Source organism: Geotrypetes seraphini, chromosome 1 (assembly GCF_902459505.1).
Source record: "Geotrypetes seraphini chromosome 1, aGeoSer1.1, whole genome shotgun sequence".
Taxonomy (NCBI): domain Eukaryota; kingdom Metazoa; phylum Chordata; class Amphibia; order Gymnophiona; family Dermophiidae; genus Geotrypetes; species Geotrypetes seraphini.
In genome coordinates this window covers 469,887,183-469,910,153 of record NC_047084.1, presented here as the reverse complement: position 1 = coordinate 469,910,153, position 22,971 = coordinate 469,887,183, and the positions used below count along the sequence as shown (strand labels likewise).

At 45.9% G+C, this 22,971-nt stretch overlaps 1 protein-coding gene across 1 annotated transcript in view; it reads left to right on the top strand.

Annotated features, from left to right (window-relative positions):
• The first annotated feature begins 1,883 nt into the window (after positions 1 to 1,883).
• LOC117350295 (annexin A1-like) overlaps positions 1,884 to 22,971 on the top strand; it is a 105,827-nt gene continuing 84,739 nt past the window's right edge. Inside the window, exons 1-2 of the mRNA XM_033924533.1 lie at positions 1,884 to 2,033; positions 22,064 to 22,143. Coding sequence (XP_033780424.1) covers positions 22,078 to 22,143 — 66 coding nt within the window. The 5' untranslated portion in view covers positions 1,884 to 2,033; positions 22,064 to 22,077. The remainder of the gene's footprint in view (positions 2,034 to 22,063; positions 22,144 to 22,971) is intronic.

Sequence of the window (22,971 nt, the reverse complement as noted above, 5' to 3'; positions counted from 1 at the left end):
CTTAATTCTGAAGTTACATGGGTACTGGCTGATATTCAGACTGATGCCCAGGAAGCTTGGCAGATAAAGTTTGGACAGCAAAAAAGACTGTCCTAACTTTATCTACTTACCTACCTGTTTAGCGAACTAATGGACAGATTCTCAAAACTTATCGTGCCGTTAACAATGGTCGCTAAACTAGTTCCAGCTGGTTTAGTATGCCAGTATTTTACAGATGATTATTAGAATGGTTCACTGTGGTCTTTTTCGAGCTTCCTAGCAGTCTCCGACTCTGCCATGCAAATGTAGAAGGAGGAGGAGCCTAAGGCTCTGATTGGCCCAGGTGCCTAAGGCCCTGCATATGGGACAGATCTTAGGTGCCTAGGCCAATCAGAGCCTTAGGCCTCCCTATGTTGCATGCCAGGATGCACTGGGAAGGGAAAAGCCCACCATTTTGAAGAGGTGGGCCTGTCGGCCGGAGGGAGAGGCATCCCTCCAACCAGCCTTGGTTGGAGAGTTACGAGAGGCTGGAGGTTCTCAGAAGGTAGGGAACCACAGCAATGGGAGGAAGTGAGCATCCCTCCTACTGGGGGGTTGGGGGCGGGGGGACCCCATGGCAGGAGAGAGTGGGGCATCCCTCCTGCCTATCTTGTACAGGGTGTTGGGGGATGGGCAGTAGCAGACGAGGAGAGGTGTCGGTGGAAGGTGGAACATTTCCCTCTGCTGCTCTCCCTGCTGGTCAATCAGCCGAGCCGGAAGGACTTGGAGAGACCTGCTGCTCGGTTGATTGGAGCAGGGAGAGCAGCTTTGTCAGAAGGGAAGAGCTGTACTTTGTGATTGCTCTTCTGAACAAGCTCCAGGCACAGTTCCTCCTGTTTTTTACTGGCAATTCTCCGCATAAATAGTGTGCATATAATTTGCATGCTATTATGCTGAGAATTGCCTGTAAAATAAAAATCGCTCCCACTGCGGCCACTATATTGATTCGCCAGATTTAACCAGCGAGTTTTGAGAATCCGGTCCAAATATTGCAGCAAACCAGATAATAACAATAACAATAACAATAACTTTATTCTTCTATACCGCCATAATCGTGTGACTTCTAGGCGTTTCACATTGAAGAGAGCTGGACAATCAGCGAATTACAGTATGCAGAATCTTAAAATGTAGCGAATTATAATATACAGTTTATTAAAAATTACAGACTTATACGCAAGAGTGGACATATTAGAAGTAATAGAATTGGATTTAGTGTTTGGTGTAGTTACTGTTTAGGTGATAAATCTGTCAAATAAGGCTACATCCTAACTCTGCCCATGCACAGCCCAGCAGGGCAATGACAAATGGAGGAGATGTTCAGTGGCAGTGCTCAGTGAAATGCTGCTGAATCCCCCCTCCCAGCACTCAAAGTTGTTTAAAGGGGCAGACCTCAATATTATTAGATTATTTCAATTCAATTATAGGCTGTGACTCAGATTTGTAGTTTCTGACATACAGTATATGTAAACTAAACTAATTTGAAACTTCTGCGAGTGCAACTTTCAAAATTAATTTTCCCAAGTTACTACAGTACTACTGTTTATCACTGATATAGCACTGAAAGGCGTACGCAGCGCTGTACGTTTTTGACATTTATAGACGGTCCCAGGGTTCACCCAAGGGCATCCTTCCATCATGAAGCATTCACTCTCCATGCTTCTTGTCCACATTTTGAATAAACACAAGAAATATATAAATGCATGCAAAGACTGTCTTGCTCACTCTCCTCCTCATTATAAATCAGTTCCTGTAGCTTTTATTTTTTTAGGAGATGGTAAAAAGCAGAACACCTTGGAAACGGGTCAAAACTCTTGTTATTAGTTAATAGGCTCGCTCGAGAGGCGTTTCCTAGGGAAAGCTGCAGATTCCTGTCCTCTGACGAAAACACAGCCAGTCTTACTTCAGTTGCTAGGTGTGGTTTCTGAAACACTTTATAAAAAAAATCACAAGCCTAAGGCATAGCTCTTCACTCGGCAGCTTTCAGAGCAGTATTTCCTGTGTAGTTTAGAACAGTGGTAAGTGCTATTTATTGATTCTTTTCTTTTCTCTGCACTGTGGCCTGCTTTTGCTATTTGTAAGATACTGTTGATTCATTGCCTGCATGGGATGGCACACAGTTCCCTGCCTGGGTTTCTTTCCTAGGTCCGGAAGAAAAAAAGGGTGGAACCCTTTACATAAAATCTTGCTAGATCTGTGAAATAAGCTATTCAGATAAAGTCTCAGGAAACCTTAATTGGATAGAATATGCTTAAAAAGAAATTTGATTTAAATCTTATCTTTATTATTATATTTTGGAGGATGTGAACTGTTGGAAAAAATAGTTACAGTTAAAGTTATGAGTCATAGGACAGAATGCAACATCTCCATGTTTGGAAATTTCAGATAATTCCTGTTTTTAAAATTGCTGGGTTGATTTATTTTTTTTTTTCCAACTGCCTATGACACATATACTCTGTGGCCTTCAGACCTCACCCTGCAGAGAGGGCTGTGCCATTTCATACCAGTCGGCTCGTTGTAGAGAAATATGTTTGCTATGGAATCTTGATTCTAGATGTGAATAACGCTTAGGTTTGCAAATTTGTGTACCAAGGTAGCTATTTGTACTGAATGAAATCTGTATGCTTACTAGGGAGAGGGGGGGGGGGGGGGGAAGAGGTGAGACAGAATTTTTGTAATACTGTAGGGGGGGGGAGACAGAATTTTTGTAATACTGTAGGGGGGGGGAGACATAATTTTTGTAATACTGTAGGGGGGGAGACATAATTTTTGTAATACCGTAGGGGGGGGAGACAGAATTTTTGTAATACTGTAGGGGGGGAGACAGAATTTTTGTAATACTGTAGGGGGGGGAGACAGAATTTTTGTAATACTGTAGGGGGGGAGACATAATTTTTGTAATACTGTAGGGGGGGAGACATAATTTTTGTAATACTGTAGGGGGGGAGACAGAATTTTTGTAATACTGTAGTTCTTTCTAGTTATAACAGAATGGCATAACTAAAGACTTGTTGCATAACTACACATCTGTTCACTATGAACAAGTTTGGCAGGTTGTTGCTCTCTGAAAGTACAAGTGAAGGCAAGGCATATTTGGGTGTTGTCATGCAATAATGTAGGTGTGGAGGGATTTGGAAGGCACTATACTTTTACACAAATTTTATTGAATCTCCTAGTAAAAGCTGCTGCACAACAAAAGCCCCGACGACCTTTAAATCTCTTTGGGGAAGTTACTGCAGGGGCAGACACTAGCGCAGTTTTGTAATAAGGGGTGGGGATAATGGTAATATATAGAAATAGAACAAAACATAGAGAAGGTGATACCTTTTTTAATTGGACAAACTTTTAAAGGTAACCCTTCTTCAGATCAGATATAAGCAAATGTTGAGAAATATCAGTATATTTAAGTGAAAGATGAAAGCATTCGGATGACAGTCCCACAGGAAAAGGGAGAGGTGAGCAAGGTGAGAAACAATGTGATGAGGGGCTATGGACAGCATGATATCCAATGAAAATGTTGGTGTACAACTTTGTTCATCATTCATCAGTGCCATTGATCAAAATATCTTGTACGCTAATGAACATTTACGCCCTCCTTTCTATAATCTTGCAGGCACATTTTTGTGGTTAGTACACCAAATTGTGTGCACAGTTTACAAAATAATGGCAGTTATATGCATAAGTTAATTGGGAATTTAGGTGGTAATTGGCATAAACAAAAATAAAAATAACCACTAAGAATTGGGGTGGTAGTTCTAATTAGCATTAATGTGCAGTTACAAGCATAATGACCTGGAGGTGGGGTCTTAGGCATCTAAGCCAATCAGGGCCTTAGGCCCTCCCCATGCATTATATGATGCACCAGGGTGGGAAAGCCCCGCCATTTGGAAGCGGTAAGCCTACGAGCAGGACAGACTGAGCTTCCATCCTGCTCCAACATCTCTGAGAAGGTACATGGTGGAGGGTCGGAGGGTGGCAGGGGACCTCTGGTGGCAAGAGGGAATGGACATCCCTCCTGCCTTTTTTTGGAGCGTGGGGGAAGGATGAGAGTAGAGGATATTTGGGGGGGAGGGCACCTGGCACGGGAGTGGGCCTTCAGTTGCAGGAGGAAGTCAGCTGAACAGCAGTTTGGTGGATCACAGTTCCCACAGCCTAAGGAGAGCTCGGTGGGAAACGAGACAAGGCAGCCTGGGTGGAGTCCACAGTCCAAAGGTTTCTGGACACTGCGGCCATGGAACCCATTCCAGAGCACAATTCAGGCTCCGGCAGATACTCGATATACTTCATCATGCCAAATAGAAGCTCCAAAGACTGGAGACCAGTCTAGGACCTCAAAGCGGTCCCCTGCTTCAGGATGGAAACTGTGCGTTCTTTGATCACCTTGGTGGCTCCTGGGGAATTCTTTGCTTCCCTGGGCTTGATGGAAGCTTATCTTCATATCCCTATTTTTTCAAAACACAGGAAATATATGAGGTTCCATGTTCTGCAGCAGCACTTCCAATTTGCGGCCTTGCCCTTTGGGTTGGTGATGGTGCTCAAGACATTCACTAAGGTGATGGTCATATGGCGGCCCACTTACGGAAATTCAGAATTCAAGTTCATCCGTACATGGATGACTGGCAAATCAGAGCTCAGTCAGAGTCCAAGGGGAATTAGGTGGTTTGCCAAATAGTTCAGCTGATTCAATATCTAGGCCAGGTTATCAACTTTTGAAAGAGCCAGCTTGTTCTGAGTCTTGACTTGGAATATCTGGGAGTCTGCTTTGCCACAGGACAGAACAAGGTTTTTCTGCACGACTTGGGCCAGGAAACTTTGCCAGCTAGTACATACTTTCCTGAAAACTCCTGCGCCAACTGCCTGGCAGTACCTGCAGGTCCTGGTGTCCATGATTGCAACCATCTATGTGGTTCCCTGGGTGAGGACCCATCTGTGCCCACTACAGGATGTGCTTATTTCCCGTTGGAGTCCGCAAGAGGGATCTACTATATGCCCAGCTCCCTTGGACGGTGGAGGCTTGGAACAATGTGACCTGGTGGTTGACTCCTCTATCCCTGTCCCAGAGTCTTCCCCTCTGGATCTCACACTGTGTGTTCCTGACAATGGATTCCAGCTCTTTACTCGGGTGGTATGGATCTGGGGGAATGGTTCCTGTCAGAAAGCCTTCAACTGCATAGTGAAGCAGTGGGGTCGTTCAACGTTCAAACTTATGGTGTCGGCGGCCAACAAAAAGGCAGATCAGTGTGCCGGTGCAGCCATGGCCACGGTAGGGTCTTCTTTATGTCTTCCCTCCATGGCCCATGATAGGCCACGTGCTGAGATGGATCAAGGTGGACAGAAGTTGGATGATTTTTTGGTGGCGCCCGACTGGCCAAGACGGCCATGGTATGTCAACCTGGTTTATTTACAGCAAGATAAGGTACTCAGGCTTCCCTACTATCCTCTTCTCCTTACACAGGGCCCAATTATGCTCCAGGATTCAGACCACTTTAGTCTTATGGCCTGGCTCTCGAGCATGCAGCATTAGTTTGCAGAGACTACTCTTCAGGATTGATAGCTACTTTCTTGCACAGCAAAAAAGTGGTCTGTGGCAGCCTATGCGAAGGTTTGGCGATGTTATCAATCTTGGTGCATCCAGACCTTGCCGTCGGTTTGACTGATTGTCACATTCCTTTCAGACAGGCTGGAAAAGGGTCTGGCCGTCGGCTCCTTGAGGGTTCATATTGCCAGTCTTTCTTGTTTTGGTCCTAAGCCTCTGAGAGGCTCTTTGGCTGCTCATCTAGATGTTTTCAGATTTCTTAGAGGTACATTGTGGCTTCGTCCCCCACTGTGGTTACCCTGTATGATTTGGAATCTCAATCTGGTTCTCTGGTCGCTGACTTGGATGACCTATGAGCCTCTAGAACCGGTGTCCTTGGTGGATCTCACTATTAAGACAGTTTTCCTACTGGCTATAACTTCAGTCCACAGGGTTTCTGAACTTCAGGCTTTATTAGATTAGATTAGGTTCTTTTCTTTGGAATATGGATTCCAGCATGTTTCCTTTCTCTTGAAAGTGGTATCTTGTTTCCACATCAACCAGGAGGTCCGACTGCCTACTTTTACTCCCTTGGGTTCAAGGAAGCAGCACTGAGTAGAACTTCCCAATTCAGGAAAAAAAATTTTGATTCGGTTCAGCCTATTGAATCGATTTTTTGATTCAATTTAATTTTCCTGCCCAATTGGGTGTTTTTTTCAAACATCCTGGTGGGTTTACTTTATAGCCTCTTCACCCACTCCACCCCCTTTGCCCTCTCCTACCCACACTGGCGCTGTGGTATAAATAAAAAGGACTTTCCTCTCTATTAAATTCTAGCTCTGGCAGGATACACATTTCAAATTATATTGTAATCACAAAACAGAAAATAAAATAATTTTCCTACCTTGTTGTCTGGTGATTTAATGAGTCTCTGGTTGCACTTCCTTCTAACTGTACATCCTCTCTCTCTCTCTTCATGCAGGCCCAACAATTGTCCCTTTCTATTTCCTCCCTCCCTCCTTCCTTCCTATGTAAGTTAGTGCTCCCTTCCTCCCTCTCTTCCTGCCGCGCTGAAGCCTGTCTTCCTCCCTCCCTGCTGCGCCAAAGCCTGTCTACCCGCAGTCGATTCCTCCTCCTCTCCCCTGGACCGCTGCTCGCCGCAACTCCGGTAAGATAAGGGCCAGCGTGCAGCGATTGCATGCTGCTGGCCCACAAGCCTTCCCCCGATGTCAAATGACGTTGGAGAGAAGGTCTGGGCCAGCCAAGCAGCGATTGGCTGGCCCGGACTATTTCTCTGATATCAGAACTGATGTCAGGGGATGAGGCTTGTTGGCAGGTAGTGTGCAGTCGCTGCACGCTGGCCCTTCCCTTCCTGGAGCAGCAGCGGCGAGCGGGTGATGAGCTGCACTGGTAGGGGGGGGGAGGGCAGGGAGCAGCACCAGCTGGGGGCAGTCAGTCTGCATACCCCCAACGAGTGGTGAGAAACTTTGGGTTAGTGAATGTAAACACTCAACAAACATTTTGTCCCGGGAGGAGGATTGGTCACCGAATCGTCAAGGCTGATTTTTTAAAAACACAAATAGATTTGAATCAATTCACCGGAAGTGAATCGGTGAATCGATTTGAATCAGATATCAGGCAGCACTAGCACTGAGTGCTGAGGTTGTTGGATTTGCGCAGGCTTTTGTTGCAGTACTTGGATGTCATGAAGGAGTTTTGGGTAACCGATCACCTGTTCGTACTGGTGGGTCCTGCTTGTAAGGGCAGGCCGGCTTTGAAAGCCACAATTTCTAGATGGATCCTTATGACTATTTCATCTACCTATAGCGATGCCGGAAAGAAGCACCCTTTTTCTGTGAGGGCTCAACATTCTACTAGAGGTGTTCCCTCCTCATGGGCAGAGTCATCGGTGATTTCTCTTGAGGAGATTTGCAGACCGCCCCCAGCTGGTGCTGCTCCCTGCGCCCCCCCCCCCACCTGGTTCTCCTTACGTACTTTTACAAAGTTTTACAGAATCGATGTGGCAGCCAAGGAGGATGCTGTTTTTGGCTCCTTCGTTTTGGCAGCAGGCTCATCAGTGCCACCTTGACTCTAAGGGACTGCTCTGTTAAGTCCCACTTGTCCAGGAATGAGTGGAATTGTACAAGAACGAAAGATTAGGTTCTTACCTTTGCTAATCTTCTTTCTTTTAAATCCACATTCTATCCCTGAGAGTTGCTGTTTTGCTGACTGTCTGCCTGGATAAGTATTGATAAGCTGAACTTATAGTTTCTTGACCAGCCTTTCTAAGAGTACCATTCATCTGTTATGCACTTTGCCTTGGGGGATCCTACCTGAGGTGCCTCTGTTAGTGCAGGCTGTATTTCCTTATAGCACAGTTTCTTTCAGGTTTATACTGTTTAATAACCTGTTTCAATTGTTTATGATTGTTAAGACTTTTCATGCTTTGAGCAGATTAGACTTTTTTTGTCTGGGAGTTTCCCTTTACCCCTCCCTTTTGTCTAAGTCCTCTACAGGCGTGACTGTCTGCTTTTGCATGAACTGGTAACCAGAGGGCAGTCCTGAGGAAAGAGGGGAGGGTCAGAAAAATTATGTATATGAGGCTTCCTACAAGCAGTCTCATGACATGGGATGCATAACCCACTTGTCCAGGAATAGAGTGTGGATTTAGAAGAAAGAAAGATTAGCAAAGGTAAGAACCTAATCTTTTGATGTTATTAAAATACCATCCTGGAAGCCCAGACTACATATATTCTATGTATTAAAAAAGGAGGAAGGAAGACCAAATGGCAGCCGGAGTGGTTAATGAGTGAGATGAAGGAAGCTATTAGAGCTAAAAGAGAATTGAAAAATGAACTTGCAGAACTATTGCTAGTAATTTGTATGTTTTCTTTAAAATCCAGCATAGTGCCGGAAGACTGGAGAGTGACGCCGATTTTTAAAAAGGGTTCCAGCTGTGATCTGAGAAATTATAGATCTGTGAGTCTGATGTCAGTGCTGGGCATAATGGTAGAGACTATTATAAAGAACAAAGTGACATGTTATTTTTGTACGTCTCAGACTGAAATAAACAAGACCCTTTTTCATCTTACTGGCTCTTTTGGAGTGCTCATTGTCTGTTCCCACTGTCTTCTTTGCTGTTTGGTACCTGTGGGTTCTCGTCCTGTTGAACTTTTGGTGGCTGTATATTAAGACCCATTCATATGAATACCCCACTTTTCTTGCCATGAGCTTTAGAAAAAATACATTGCTCTACTCATGCACTCTGGAGTTATCCCAGGACAAGCAGGCATGATATTCTCACATGTGGGTGACGCCATCTATGGAGCCCCGATGCGGAAGCATTTTCAAGCAAACTTGATTGAAGATTTAAGTTTGCTCTGCTGCTCCACGCATGCGTGCCTTCCTGCTCCACTAGGGGGTGCATCCCCTCGTGGTCTCCAGTTCAAAATTTTCCGCTGAGCCTAGAAGTCGTGTTTTTCAGGCTCTGCCCCAACTGCCTTCTAGCACCGCGATTTTTCTTGTTTTTTTCTCGATTAAGTCGCTGTGCGCGAATTCTTTACTTTTCAACTTGATTCCTGCTTCGTTTTTGACGACCCGGAGGCTTCTGGGTCCCCGTGGCCGCGTGGCTACTCGAGCCGCGGCTACTTTTGATTCTATGTCCCGGCCTTTGACCGGCTTTAAAAAGTGCACCCGGTGTGAGCGGCTTCTTTCCATCACAGACCCGCATCGCCGGTGCATCCTCTGCCTGGGGGTGGCTCATCCAACCGACTCCTGCCCCCAGTGCGCTACTTTCCAGAACCGGGCCCTCCTTCGAATTCTCCTCCAGAGAGGCAGCCTTTGCTATCGCCATGCGCCGACTAGCTTGGCTGCGCCTGGTCGACATGGACCCCAGCTTGCAGGACCAGTTGGCTAACCTCCCCTGCGTGGGAAAAGAGCTGTTCGATGACACTATCGAGGCGGCTACAAAACGCCTCTCCGAACACGAACGCTCGTTCGCCTCCCTCGTCCGGCAAAAGCCTAAACCGACCGCGTCCAGGCCGTTCAGGGCCCCTCCACGCCGATACCCGCAAAAATCCACTCCTGCCTTCTCGCGGCCTCCACCCAGGCGCCCGCAGGCCCACCATCGGGCTCTACCCAAGTCCCAACCGCCTGCGACTACCAAACCATCCCCGTCCTTTTGACGGGATGCGCGGAAGGGGGCGGGCCCCCTCCGCCATAGTCCCAGGCCTCCTTCCCATCGGGGGTCGCCTCAAAGCCTTTTACCCTCGCTGGGAACAAGTCACGTCGGACGCATGGGTCCTTGGCGTGATCTCATCAGGATACTCTCTCAACTTTCGGGCCATTTCTCCGGACAACCCCCCAAGGAATTGCCCTCCCAACCAGACGCAGCTACCCCTGCTCCTCTCCGAAGCTCGAGACCTGCTTCACCTGAGAGCAGTGGAGAAGGTTCCCCCCGGCCAACGGGGGAAGGGCTTCTACTCCCGTTACTTCCTGGTACCGAAGAAAACGGGAGACCTACGCCCAATACTAGACTTGAGACGCCTCAACAAATTTCTGGTACGGGAAAAATTTTGGATGCTTTCCCTACCGACCCTCTACCCCCTGATCAACGAGGGCGACTGGCTCTGCTCCCTCAATCTGAAGGAGGCGTACACACATGTCCCAGTGCACCCCGCTCACCGCAAGTTCTTGCGTTTTCAGGTAGGGGACTGGCACCTACAATATCGTGTCCTCCCCTTCGGCCTAGCATCGTCACCTCGGGTCTTCACCAAGTGCCTCGTGGTGGTCGCAGCTACCTTACGCTCCCAGGGCCTTCAGGTATTCCCCTACCTGGACGACTGGCTGATCAAAGCTCCGTCCAGGGAAGGGGTTATCTCAGCGACCCAACAGACTATTATCTACCTACAGAGTCTGGGGTTCGAGATAAACTTCCCAAAATCCCAACTACGCCCCTCCCAGTCCCTACAGTTCATCGGGGCCACGCTGGATATGGTTCGCCTCCGTTCCTTCCTCCCCCCTCCACGCCTAGAGGCGTTAGTAAGTCTGAGTCGAAGGATTTCCCTGCTGACCTCGGTATCAGCTCGGCAGATGATGATTCTTCTGGGCCACATGGCCTCCACCGTCCATGTCACACCCTTCACCCGCCTCCATCTGAGAATTCCTCAATGGACCCTGGCCTCTCAATGGCGTCAAGACCGGGACCCGATCGACCGTCCCGTGACAGTGACGCCTTCCTTGCAACGATTGCTCCGCTGGTGGGCCGACTCTTCAAATCTTTCCAAAGGTTTGCTCTTCCTCACCCCACCCCACAGCAAGGTACTCACCACGGACTCGTCGGAGTACGCTTGGGGAGCCCATCTGGACGGCCTACGCACTCAAGGGATGTCGTCAGCAGAGGACCGTCGCTGCCACATCAACGTGCTAGAGCTTCGGGCCATCTATCTCGCAGCTGTAGCTTTTCAACATCTGCTCCACGACCGAGTGGTTCTCATCCGAACCAACAACCAGGTAGCAATGTACTACGTAAACAAACAAGGGGGAACAGGGTCTTGGTCCCTTTGTCGGGAAGCCCTGCGCCTCTGGAAATGGGCAATCTCCAACAACACCTTCCTTCGAGCGGTGTACATACAAGGAGAACAAAACTGTCTGGCGGACAGACTCAGCCGCCTCCTCCAGCCACACGAGTGGTCACTGCACTCTCAGATCCTACGACAAGTGTTCAAAAAGTGGGGGACGCCTCAAATAGATCTATTCGCGTCCCCCCCACAACCACAAGCTGCCTCTCTTCTGCTCCTGGATGTACTCCCCGGACCGGCTCGAGGCCGACGCCTTCCTCCTCGACTGGGAGGGAAGGTCCCTGTACGCGTACCCGCCGTTTCCTCTGATACTGCGGACGCTGGTCCACCTGAAAACAGTACAAGCCACCCTGATCCTGATTGCCCCGCGCTGGCCACGCCAGCCGTGGTTTTCCCTTCTACTTCAACTCAGTGTCAGAGATCCACTGCCTCTGCCTCTGTTTCCCTCTCTACTATCACAGGGTCAGGGTTCGCTGTTACATCCCAATCTTCAATCTCTTCATCTGAATGCTTGGTTTCTCTTCCCCTGACTGCTCTCCCCGTGTCTCAATCAGTCAAGGAGATATTGGAGGCCTCTAGAAAAACCTCGACGAGAACCTGCTACTCCCAAAAGTGGACCAGATTCTCAACCTGGTGCTCCTCCCACAGCCAGGACCCGGTGTCGGTCCCCGTCCCTCTGGTCCTTGACTATTTACTTCAATTATCTCATTCCGGCCTAAAGACCAACTCCATTCGAGTACACCTCAGTGCGATCGCGGCCTTTCATCAGCCCCTGGAAGGGAAAGCCCTCTCGCTCCATCCCTTAGTCTCTCGCTTCATGAAGGGTCTTCTGAACGTCCACCCTCCTCTCAAACCTCCCCCGGTGGTTTGGGACCTTAACGTGGTTCTGGCTCAACTAATGAAACCCCCATTTGAGCCCCTAGACAAATGCCATCCAAAATTCCTCACTTGGAAGGTGATTTTCCTGCTCGCGCTTACTTCCGCCTGACGGGTTAGTGAGTTACAAGCTCTGGTAGCGGACCCACCCTTCACGGTATTCCATCACGACAAGGTGGTACTCTGCACCCATCCAAAGTTCTTGCCTAAAGTAGTGTCTGATTTTCATCTCAATCAGTCCATTGTCTTACCTGTGTTTTTTCCCAAGCCCCACTCTCACCCCGGAGAAGTGGCGCTCCACACTCTTGACTGCAAGAGAGCGTTGGCCTTTTACCTCCAACGCACTCAGTCACACCGGAAGGTCCCACAACTGTTTTTGTCCTTCGACCCAAACCGGTTAGGTCATCCAGTTTCCAAACGCACCTTGTCCAACTGGTTGGCCGATTGTATCTCCTTTTGCTACGCTCAGGCTGGTCTCGCGCTGCATGGTCGAGTAACGGGACACAAGGTCCGAGCGATGGCAGCCTCCGTAGCATTCCTCAGGTCCACACCTATTGAGGAAATCTGCAAGGCTGCCACATGGTCTTCAGTTCATACCTTCACCTCCCACTACTGTCTGGACTCACTGTCCAGGAGCGATGGCCGGTTCGGCCAATCGGTTTTACGAAATCTATTTGCTTAAATTGCCAACTTCCCTCCATCCCTTTTCAGATAGCTTGGAGGTCACCCACATGTGAGAATATCATGCCTGCTTGTCCTGGGATAAAGCACAGTTACTTACCGTAACAGGTGTTATCCAGGGACAGCAGGCATATATTCTCACAACCCGCCCACCTCCCCGAGGTTGGCTTCTTTGCTAGTTAAATGAACTGGAGACCACGAGGGGATGCACCCCCTAGTGGAGCAGGAAGGCACGCATGCGTGGAGCAGCAGAGCAAACTTAAATCTTCAATCAAGTTTGCTTGAAAATGCTTCCGCATCGGGGCTCCGTAGATGACGTCACCCACATGTGAGAATATATGCCTGCTGTCCCTGGATAACACCTGTTACGGTAAGTAACTGTGCTTTCTGGTACCTCTCTTGGTGGGTTGTTGTTTTTTTTTTTTTTTTTGCAGAAGTGCAGTATCTGCCCAAAGGTGTTTAAGGACCTTTGTATGCTTGATGAGATGATTTAAGCTTTACACATAGTGACAGCCTTCAAATCCAAGGTGGTCCATGTGAAAGTTGTACTTTTGTGGAAACCTGGGACATACTTTATGCCACCCCATATCTCACTATATTAAATCTCAACCCCCCAAAAAAACCATGAAAAAAAATGCGTTCAACGGGACACAATCGTACCAACAAACAATGCTGGGGACTCAGAGGTCTGGAGGAACCAATGTAGAACAGCCCCAAAAACTGAGCCATCATACATATTTTGAATCCGCCAGGACAGACAGAGAAAAATGCTTGAGTACCTGAATAAATTCATGTAAACCATTCTGAACTCCCCTGGGAGAACAGTATAGAAAATTGAATGAATAAATAAATAAATATTAATATTGATACACCCAGTGTCATAGTAAGGGGAGGGGGTGGATCTCCCCAGGCGCCATCTTGTCGGAGGTACCAGCATCTCGTTGCTCCCCTACGCCATGCTCATGCGTTCCCTTCCCCACTATGTACCTCTTTAAAATCTTTGCCAGTGCAAACAACTACTCTATCCTGCTGCTCACACTGGCCTGGCTCCCTCTAAAGTCAGGAAGTGACATCAGAGGGAAAGCCCATGCCAGTGCGAGCAGCAGGCTGGAGAAGCTGCTCGCGCTGGTGAAGACTAAAGATATTTGGGGTGGGGAGGACACGAGTGTGGTATGCTGGCACAGAAGGGGGGGAAGCAGAGAGGAGGATCAGGGGGTTTGGCGTGGAAGGAGCGTTGTTGGGGTAGAGAGGAGGGTGCATGTATGTGTGTGGGGGGGGGGCGCCACTGCCATGGCGCCTCCGATCTTCACTACACCACTGGATACACCTTTCAAGGCATCAGAAAAGATGGTGCCGTATAAAGAATGATAAAATGGCTAAGATGAGGACTTCTCATCCAAATGTTGAATATCCAAAATCCATCATGGCAGAAATATTGTCTACGCCACATACTGCTCCAAAGTGCTAGGGAAGTCAAAGTTATGAGTTGTATTCTCCATGTAATCCTCATCCTGGCCAATTACAGTAGGCCATAATGCACTCCTAGTGTTTTCAGCTTTAGTCTCATTACTAAGAGCTGTTTTTTCTTATGTAGACTTCAGTGGTCATATTAGAATATTTTTCCCTTCTGCCATTTATGGGACTTTCTCTGTTCCATATAAGAAGTTGTAGCACCGTAGAACCTTAGCCATACTAGAGTATGGAGAAAATGGGGCTCATTTTCAAAAAAGAAAAGCGCCCAGAAAAGTGACATAAAGAGGCAGATGGACATTTTTCTCACCAAACCCTTCCAAATTTGCTATTTTCAAAACCCACTTTATAGATGTATTTCTAATGTGGTTGTCTTCACTGCACCTAAATCTCATGGGTGGGACCAGGGTTAGGGTTACCAGATTTTCCGTCTGGAAAATCCAGACTCCTAGACTCAACCCCAGGCCCGCCCAGTCCCATACATGCCCGCCCCGTCATGCCCCAGCCCCACCTCCAATCCTACCCCAGCCCCGCCCCCCGCTGCCTGTTCTCGTCACATTCGCACATCTGCGCATGTGCGAATGTGACACAATAAAGTCATTGCGCCTTATCTGCGCATGCGCGGATGCCCTCCTGCACGAAGGAAAGCTTTTCAAAACCTGGACAAAGTGCCGGGTTTTGAAAACCGTCCGGAGCCCAGTGCATGTCTGGAGGAGGACATTACATTACATTACATTAGGGACTTCTATTCCGCCTGTGCCTTGCGGTTCTAGGCGGATTACATTTTAGAAGATATCTGGGTAGTTCCAGTAGAGTTACATTTCGGATAGGAGTATATTACAGTAATAGTAAGGAGTTATGATACCTCAAGTTCACAGAAGATAATACTTATCACAGAAGTTATTACATATAACAGAAGATAATGCATTTTGTAGAGGTAATACATGTCAACTTGATCGTTTAAATCGGGTGTAATGTAGAAGAGTTACAGTACATTCTTGGTCATGGACAAAGAGATAGTTTAGATGGGTGTTTCCGAAGTCGTTGGTTGGGAACTCATTGGGTGGTGGTTAGAATGATGGGAGGTATTTTTTGAACAGTAGTGTTTTTATTTCTTTGCGGAACTCTTTTATGTCTGTTGTTTTGGTCAGTAATTTTGAGATGACATGTCCGGAGAAATCCAGACGTCTAGTAATCGTAACTAGGGTGAGCTTGTAATTTGAATGTTTTTCTGCAATAATCAAACATAGGACTTGACATACCGTCTTTCCGTGGTTACAATCAAAGTGATTTACATATTATATACAGGGACTTATTTTGTACCCGAGGCAATGGAGTGTTAAGTGACTTGTTCAGAGCCGCAGGGAGCTGTAGTGGGAAATGAACCCAGTTCTCCCAAAATATAAGCTGGATGAGAAGGAATCGGAAGCAGTTGCTTCTAATGCGCTGATCCAGCTTATATTTTGAGTGATACAATTTCTAGCTGGTTTAGGGTTTTTGGTTTTGAATTGAACCCAGGTTCTCAGGCTGTTGCACTGACCACAACAAATAAGTGCCAAAAGTTGTCCAGACTGACTAGATCAGTGTTCTTCAACCTTTTTACACGTATGGACCGGCGGAAATAAAATAATTATTTCGTGGACCGGCAAACTAATAAGACTGAAATTTTTTCAAACCCCAGTGCCGTCCCGTCCCCACGAGCTCGGTCCCGTTATCAACCTGATTCCATCCGCACAAACCTCAAATAGTTATGATTTTATATTGAACATATTTTATTAAAGTATAAAAAGAAACAATATTCTGTACAATTGTCATTTTATAAATATAAATAATACAGGGCAAGGATCAACAAAACCCTCGTCTCCCCCCCCCCTTCACATATATCCCCTCTACTATCAAGAAAACTGAATAAGCCAAATTATTACAGAATGCTACACAAATATCATGCTAACAGAATACTGCAGTCACACATGGCAGGAATGGTGTTAGGGGGAGTGCAACTAGGGCTACTGCCTCCTGGTCAGAGAGAGCCCTAAGCCAGCTGGAAGCTAAAGACGCACTGCCTGGGCTTTGCACTCCCCAGTTATGTCTAACATCAGCTCTAGCAGGATACATATTTTAAATCTGATTTATTCTAATCACAAGATAGAAATAAAACTATTTTTTTCTACCTTTTGTCGTTTGTTTCTGCTTTCATCGTCTTTGCACTCTCTTCAATCCAGCATCTGCCTCTTCCATCCACTGTCTGCCCTCTACCCCTCCCCCTCCCATATGGTATCTGCGTTCTTTCTATGCCCCTCTCTCTTACATCAGATCTAGCATCTTTGTCCCTCTTTCCTTATTTTTCATCTGACCCCCCCTTCCCAGCATCAATCTCTCTCTACTTTGTCATTCCTCTGTCTCTCCCCTTTCCCTCATCTGATCTCTCCATTCCATCCTGACTCCTTCCCCTCCTCTAATCTCCCTGCCAGCTGTTTCCTTCCAATGTTCCTCCTCCCCTGTCCAGCAGTACCTTTTCCTTTTCTTCCTCCCTTATCAAACAGTAACTCTCTTCCCTTTCCTCCTCCCCTTATCCAACAGTAATTCTCATCCCTTCCCTTTCCCTTCTCCCCTGTCAGCAGTAGCCCCTTCCCCTCCCTTGTCCAGGCGTACCCCTTCTCCCTTCCCTCCTTCCTTCTCCAGCAAATGTTTCCTCTATGTAGGCTAGCGGCAGCTCTGTGTGCTTTTAACTTCGGCACACAGCTGCCCCTAAGCAGCATTTTAGCCGCGGTTTCATGAGGCAGCCTCGGGGCCTTTGGTAGGCCGGCCCGTTTCGATGATGCGATGTGGGCCGGTCTACCAAAGACCCCGAGGCTGCCTCATGAAACCGCGGCTAAAATATTGCTTAGGGGCAGCTGTGTGCTGAAGTTAAAAGCACACAGAGCTGCCGCTGCTTGTCTGGGGGTGCGGAGACATACGCAGCAGGAGTCGGTGGTGGAAAGCAGGAGTGCCAGCATAGCGACGGCAATAGGAAGTTGCACATCAGCTGAAGCCGGCACCTTTTGCTGCGGCGGGGACCCGAATCCTTTGCGGACTGGCAAGATTTTTTTGCGGACCGACATTGGTCCGCGGACCGGCGGTTGAAGAACTGTGGACTAGATGACCACTGGAGAGATAAAGGCATGATCCCCCACACACACACACTCCCCCCTTGATCACTGACCCCCCTCCCACCCTCCAGAGATGTGAATAAAGCAGTACATACCTGTCTGTATGATAGTTTCATGCATTATGACCAGTACTAGTAAAGCAGCAAGCAGGTTCTTGGAGTAGCCTAGAGGGCAGTATAGTGATAAGCAGTAGTAGTATAGTGAACTATAGAGATGGAGACTCGGGTCCATATCCCAGTCTAATAATAATAACTTTATTTTTGTATACCGCAAATACCACAAAACAGTTCAGAGCGGTTAACAATGCAAGAGACTGTACATATACAGCGAAGATACAGAATCAATTGTCAAGTCTAAATACAACACTTATGGTGCAATATGTGAGCCTTCCAAAACCCACCTAAATCCCATTGTACCTAATTATAGGTGACACCTGCAGGCATAAGGGCTATTGATATGCTATATAGTTGAATCTAGTAGGTTTTGAGTGGGTTTTGGAGGTATCACTACATAAGAAAGATATAGTGGCGCTAGAAAAGGTTCAAAGAAGAGCGACCAAGATGGTAAAGGGATGGAAGGAACTCCTCTCATATGAGGAAAGACTAAAACGGTTAGGGCTCTTCAGCTTGGAAAAGAGACGGCTGAGGGGAGATATGATTGAAGTCTACAAAATCCTGAGTGGACTAGAACAGGTACAAGTGCATCAATTTTTCACTCTGTCCAAAATTACAAAACTAGGGGACATTCGATGGTTTTAAGAAGGGTTTAGACAAGTTCCTGGAGGAAAAGTCCATAGTCTGTTATTGAGAAAGACATGGGAGAAGCCACTGCTTGCCCTGTATCGGTGGCATGGAATATTGCTACACCTTGGGTTTTGGCCAGGTACTAGTGACCTGGATTGGCCACCATGAGAACAGGCTACTGGGCTTGATGGACCATTGGTCTGACCCAGTAAGGCTATTCTTATGTTCTTATGAGACGTGTACCTGGACCTTTTATGTGAAGTTCACTGCAGTGCTCCCTAGGGTGTTCCACTATGCTGGAATGTTTATGTGGCCAGTCTAATAAAGGTTCTGGCCCTTCCTACATCCCAATGGCTTGTTTTGTGCGTTTTTCTTTTGAACATTTTTTTTTCCGGAAATGGTTCAAAAAGTTAAATTCACTGAGGACAAGCAAAACTGATAAATGATCATTTTCAAAACAAAAAGACAAGACGCTTTTCTATTTCGAAAATTGTCATGTTCAATACTGGATTTTTGTATGTGTTCTGCAAAATGTCCAAACTTGGATTAAGATGCCATATTGAAAATGCCCCTCCATGTGCTGGTAGAGAGTGTGAAGGGGGTACAATGAGCCCTTTTGATTTTAAGCTGCCTCCATATTCATGATAAAGCTTTCTCCAAAAATGAAAATATGTCTGGCCCATCTTTACCTTCTGGTAGCCCCAAAATGGGGATAGTGTGCCTATTTTGACTTCAACAAATGATCAAGATAACAATTTACTATGTTTAGCTTTACGTTTCCTCTCCATATCTTTAAAGTGGCTATCTACCATGTGCAGCCCGCATTTAGGCTGAAAATTCATCAGCTGCTCTGCCATTGATGCTAATTCCACTTTAATTCTGCTGGTGTCCTGAAGGAGGACTATAAATTCTCTCAGCCCTTGTAATTCAGCCATTATATCAGAAAGCTGACATTGCGTCCCTTTAACTGGGCACCATCTTTTCAGTAGTAAGAGTTTCTCTTTTCAATTACTTATTTGAAGATGGAAAGTGCTTTTGAACTTGTTGATCACGAAATAATGCTACACTGCCCAGATGCAATAGGACATACGGGAAGAGTAAGGAACTGGTTACAGGGTTTCCTAACAAAGAGATCATACCATGTGGTTAGTGGTGGGACATACTCAAACTCCTGGAAAAAGCCCTCGGGAGTTCACCACTATCACCTACACTATTCAACATCTACATATCATCCTTAGGACACTTACTGCAAAAGCTAAACTTAAACTACTACATATATGCAGATGACATTTCCATTTTAATCCCAGTGAACAGCATAACAAACGAAACCTCGGAACACATTTCTCATATTATGACTGAAATAGAACGACAATCAACTTCAAACAGAAACTAAACACAGAAAAAACAAAAGTCTTCCTTGCAAGCCTAACGGACAAAATTACAAAAACAATGCTACATCTAAAAGATCACGACTACCCGATTACTAAAACAATAAAAATATTGGGAATCACATTAGACACACATTTGACAATGGTTGAACACACAACCATTGTCAAATGTGTAAAAAAGTGCTTTCTGGCATTATGGAAATTAAAGACCATCAAAAAATACTTTAACCCATTATCATTTAGATTACTAGTGCAATCACTAGTGCTCTTTCTACACTGGACTATTGCAATATCGTTTATATGGGTATACCCAAAAAAAAATAGTGAGGAATACTTAGAATTGTTCAGAACACAGCGGTCTGGTTGATATTCGGATTGAAAAAAAGCGACCATATTAGCCCCTACTACAGACTTCTGCACTGGCTGCCAGTGGAGGCACAGATAATATTCAAGTTCTCTTGCATATGTTTCAAGCTGGTTTGGGGACTAACTCCTACCTACCTGCTTCCTCACTTCGTACTATACAGCCCTATAAGACAAACCAGAAACTGCAATCTATTTGCATACCCAAGCATTACCGGCTGTAAATACAAAACCTTTCTGGATAGAACTTTTATGTACCAAGCAAACAAACAACACTAGCTAGACAACTACATTAATGGAGCTAGACTGACCTACGACGCTTTTAGAAAAGTCATAAAAACTGCCTTATTTGACAGATTTATCACCTAAACAGTAACTACACCAAACACTAAATCCAATTTCTATTATTTCTAATATGTCCCCTCCTGCGTATAAGTCTGAAATTCTTACTAAACTGTATATTGTAATTTGCTGCATTTTAAGATTCTGCATACTCTAATTCGCTGACTATCTGCATATTGTAACTCGCTGATTGTCCAGCTCTCTTCAATGTGAACCGCCTAGAAGTCACACGATTATGGCGGTATAGAAGAATAAAGTTATTATAATATTATTCACTCCAGCCCAGTTAAACCACACTGAGTGGTGAGTGGGCTTGGAGGGTATAATCAATGGCACTAAATATCTCCTCTGATTGCTACAACACTGTCCTATCAGTGTCTGGGCAGCCCAGGGGTGGTACTGAAAGTTAATGCAGGCACTGACAATATTCAGTGTCTGTATAACTGAGCAAGCAGGACCACTTAAATAGCAGTCTTAACTTGTCCAGTTTAACTATGAAGATATAGCACTGATTATCTGCTGTACCTGCATGTGATGAAGTATGTGGTAGAGGATGACATGGTGACAAAATCCATCACCATTCCCATCCCCACGGGGAAACAATCCCATGTCATTTTTGGTTCACAAGACAATTGCGCGCAAGACAATTGCGCGCGGACAACTGAGCGCAAGACAAATGAGCAGAAGTCAATTGAGCGTTAAGACAAGTGAGCGCAAAGACAACCTAGCGTAAGACATTTGAGCGCAACTGTCTGTGAGCGCCATTGTCTTAGCGCTGAGTTGTCTGGGCGTTTTTGTCCGCGCACGATTGTCTTGTGCGCTTTTGACCTGTCACCTCATTTTTTAGTGTCTATCTCAACCTCAGTCCTCCAACACCAGCATTCTTCAGTGCAAGGCTTGAGGATCAGTGGTTCATGCTCTGATTCGTCCCTCACTCCATAAAGAATGGCATGGTTTCCCGTGGTTATCTGCAGGGACGGGAACGGTGATGAATTTTGTCACCATGTCATTATATAGTATGTGGAATAAATCTGGTTCTCCTTGAGTACATGCTCTCACAGTGTCACCTTAAAGAGAGTTCTAGCTCTAAACTGCTTAGCTAGGAAGGCATGGTTCGCCAGTTAGAAGTACGTAAAAACAACAGAAAAGGAATGAGACAGGAAAGCCCAGAGCAGGATGGAACAGCACTTCACAGTAGAACTTTACAAGCGATGGACAAGGAAAAAGAAGAGTGACTACGGTAGGAATGATCTCAGTTGAAATTGTGAACTGCTAACCTGGTAGCTTGCCAGAAGCCAGGCCTTTCCTTGTTTATTGAATGTTTTAGTAATGTTCCAGTGCAAGCTGTTACTAAGGGTAGCCTGGCAAGATCCAGGCTGTTTGTATTTGAACCGAGTTACAAGAGGATTCTGCTTATTCCTAAGTTCACAGGCCTGTGCTGGGGACAGATTTGTGTGTATGTGGTTGAGCAACCTAACAATAAGAGTTTGTTTAACTTGCATGTTGCTGTTTGGCTGTGTCTATGGAGGGTCCATGCCCTACGCCTGCTCGTGCTATCATACTGTATAACCCCTGTTAGATCGCAGCTCACCCAGACATTCAGTGTAAGTGCATAGTGGCATAGCTGGCCACCGGCCATCTTCCACTGAATATCGGCGGATAGCTGGCTAGGTGCTATTTGCCCGATCGGGAGCCATTCCTGCCTGGCTAAATAGCGTTGAATATTGGGCAGCGTCTATTTGAGTATGTGGTGTTTTGGGTTTTTTATTTTTTTAATTTTTTTAAGCACTTTCTCTTATTGTTACGGACAAGGCAAATATGGTTGTTTCAATAAATAGAACCTCTAAGTCTACATTTCTGTCACTGATTTTAACGGTTGGATGTATAGGTTAAGCAACTGGTAAGGTGAAGCTTACCTGTATGGTATTTTTTTGCATTTCAGAAACTTGCTCCAGCATGTCTCTCGTACAGGAATTCTTAAGGCAGGCCAAGTTCCTTGATGAAGCTAGTCAAGAGTGTGTCGTAAGTATCGCACCACAACCGTCACTGGCAGGTCCAGTAAACAGACATTGAGAACTTTATTCTCAGTTGAAATTTTACCTTCTTACAAAAAAGTCATTAGCATTGTGAAAACAATTTTCACAACAATTTACCTGAGGAAATGATAATTTAGGGAATAATTTTATGAATGACTTGAGCATGTAAAGTAGAACTGTGCTTTGTGGGCTCTTTTTAATGCACGCACCGGATTAGCGCGCGCTATAGCATGCGCTAGCCGAAAATCTACCGCCTGCTCAAAAGGAGGGGGTAGCGGCTAGCGCACGTGGCAATTTAGCGTGCGCTATTCCGCATGTTAAGGCCCTAGCGCACCTTCATAAAAGGAGCCCTATATGTTCACATAGGTGTTTATAACATTTCCTTGGGTGGAGAAAGAGTACTATGTTTATGAAAGGAGAGTAGAGTTCTCAAACACCTCAATTCCAGTCACACTTTTTCATTTTACTGCAATACTTTATTTTCTTATTCCTTTGCATTTCATGCAATATCAGTGGGAGGCATTCATTATAACTACTTTTCTTGAAACAGGTTTTATATTACTTGTTTCATTCCTTTTTTTATTTGGATCTTCAGATGGTTGACAGGGTGTATGACTCCTGTTCTTCCAGCCCTTATCTTCATTGATCCATCTATTTTGCTTTCTCATCATCTGCTAACATTTCCTTTCTCTTTGACCATTGATTAGTTTACTTATTAAAGTGGCATCTTTAAAGCAGTGCTTCACCCCTTTAAAGATGATTCCTTCTAGATAATTCTGTTCTTCCAAATAATTCTGTTCAATCATACATATAG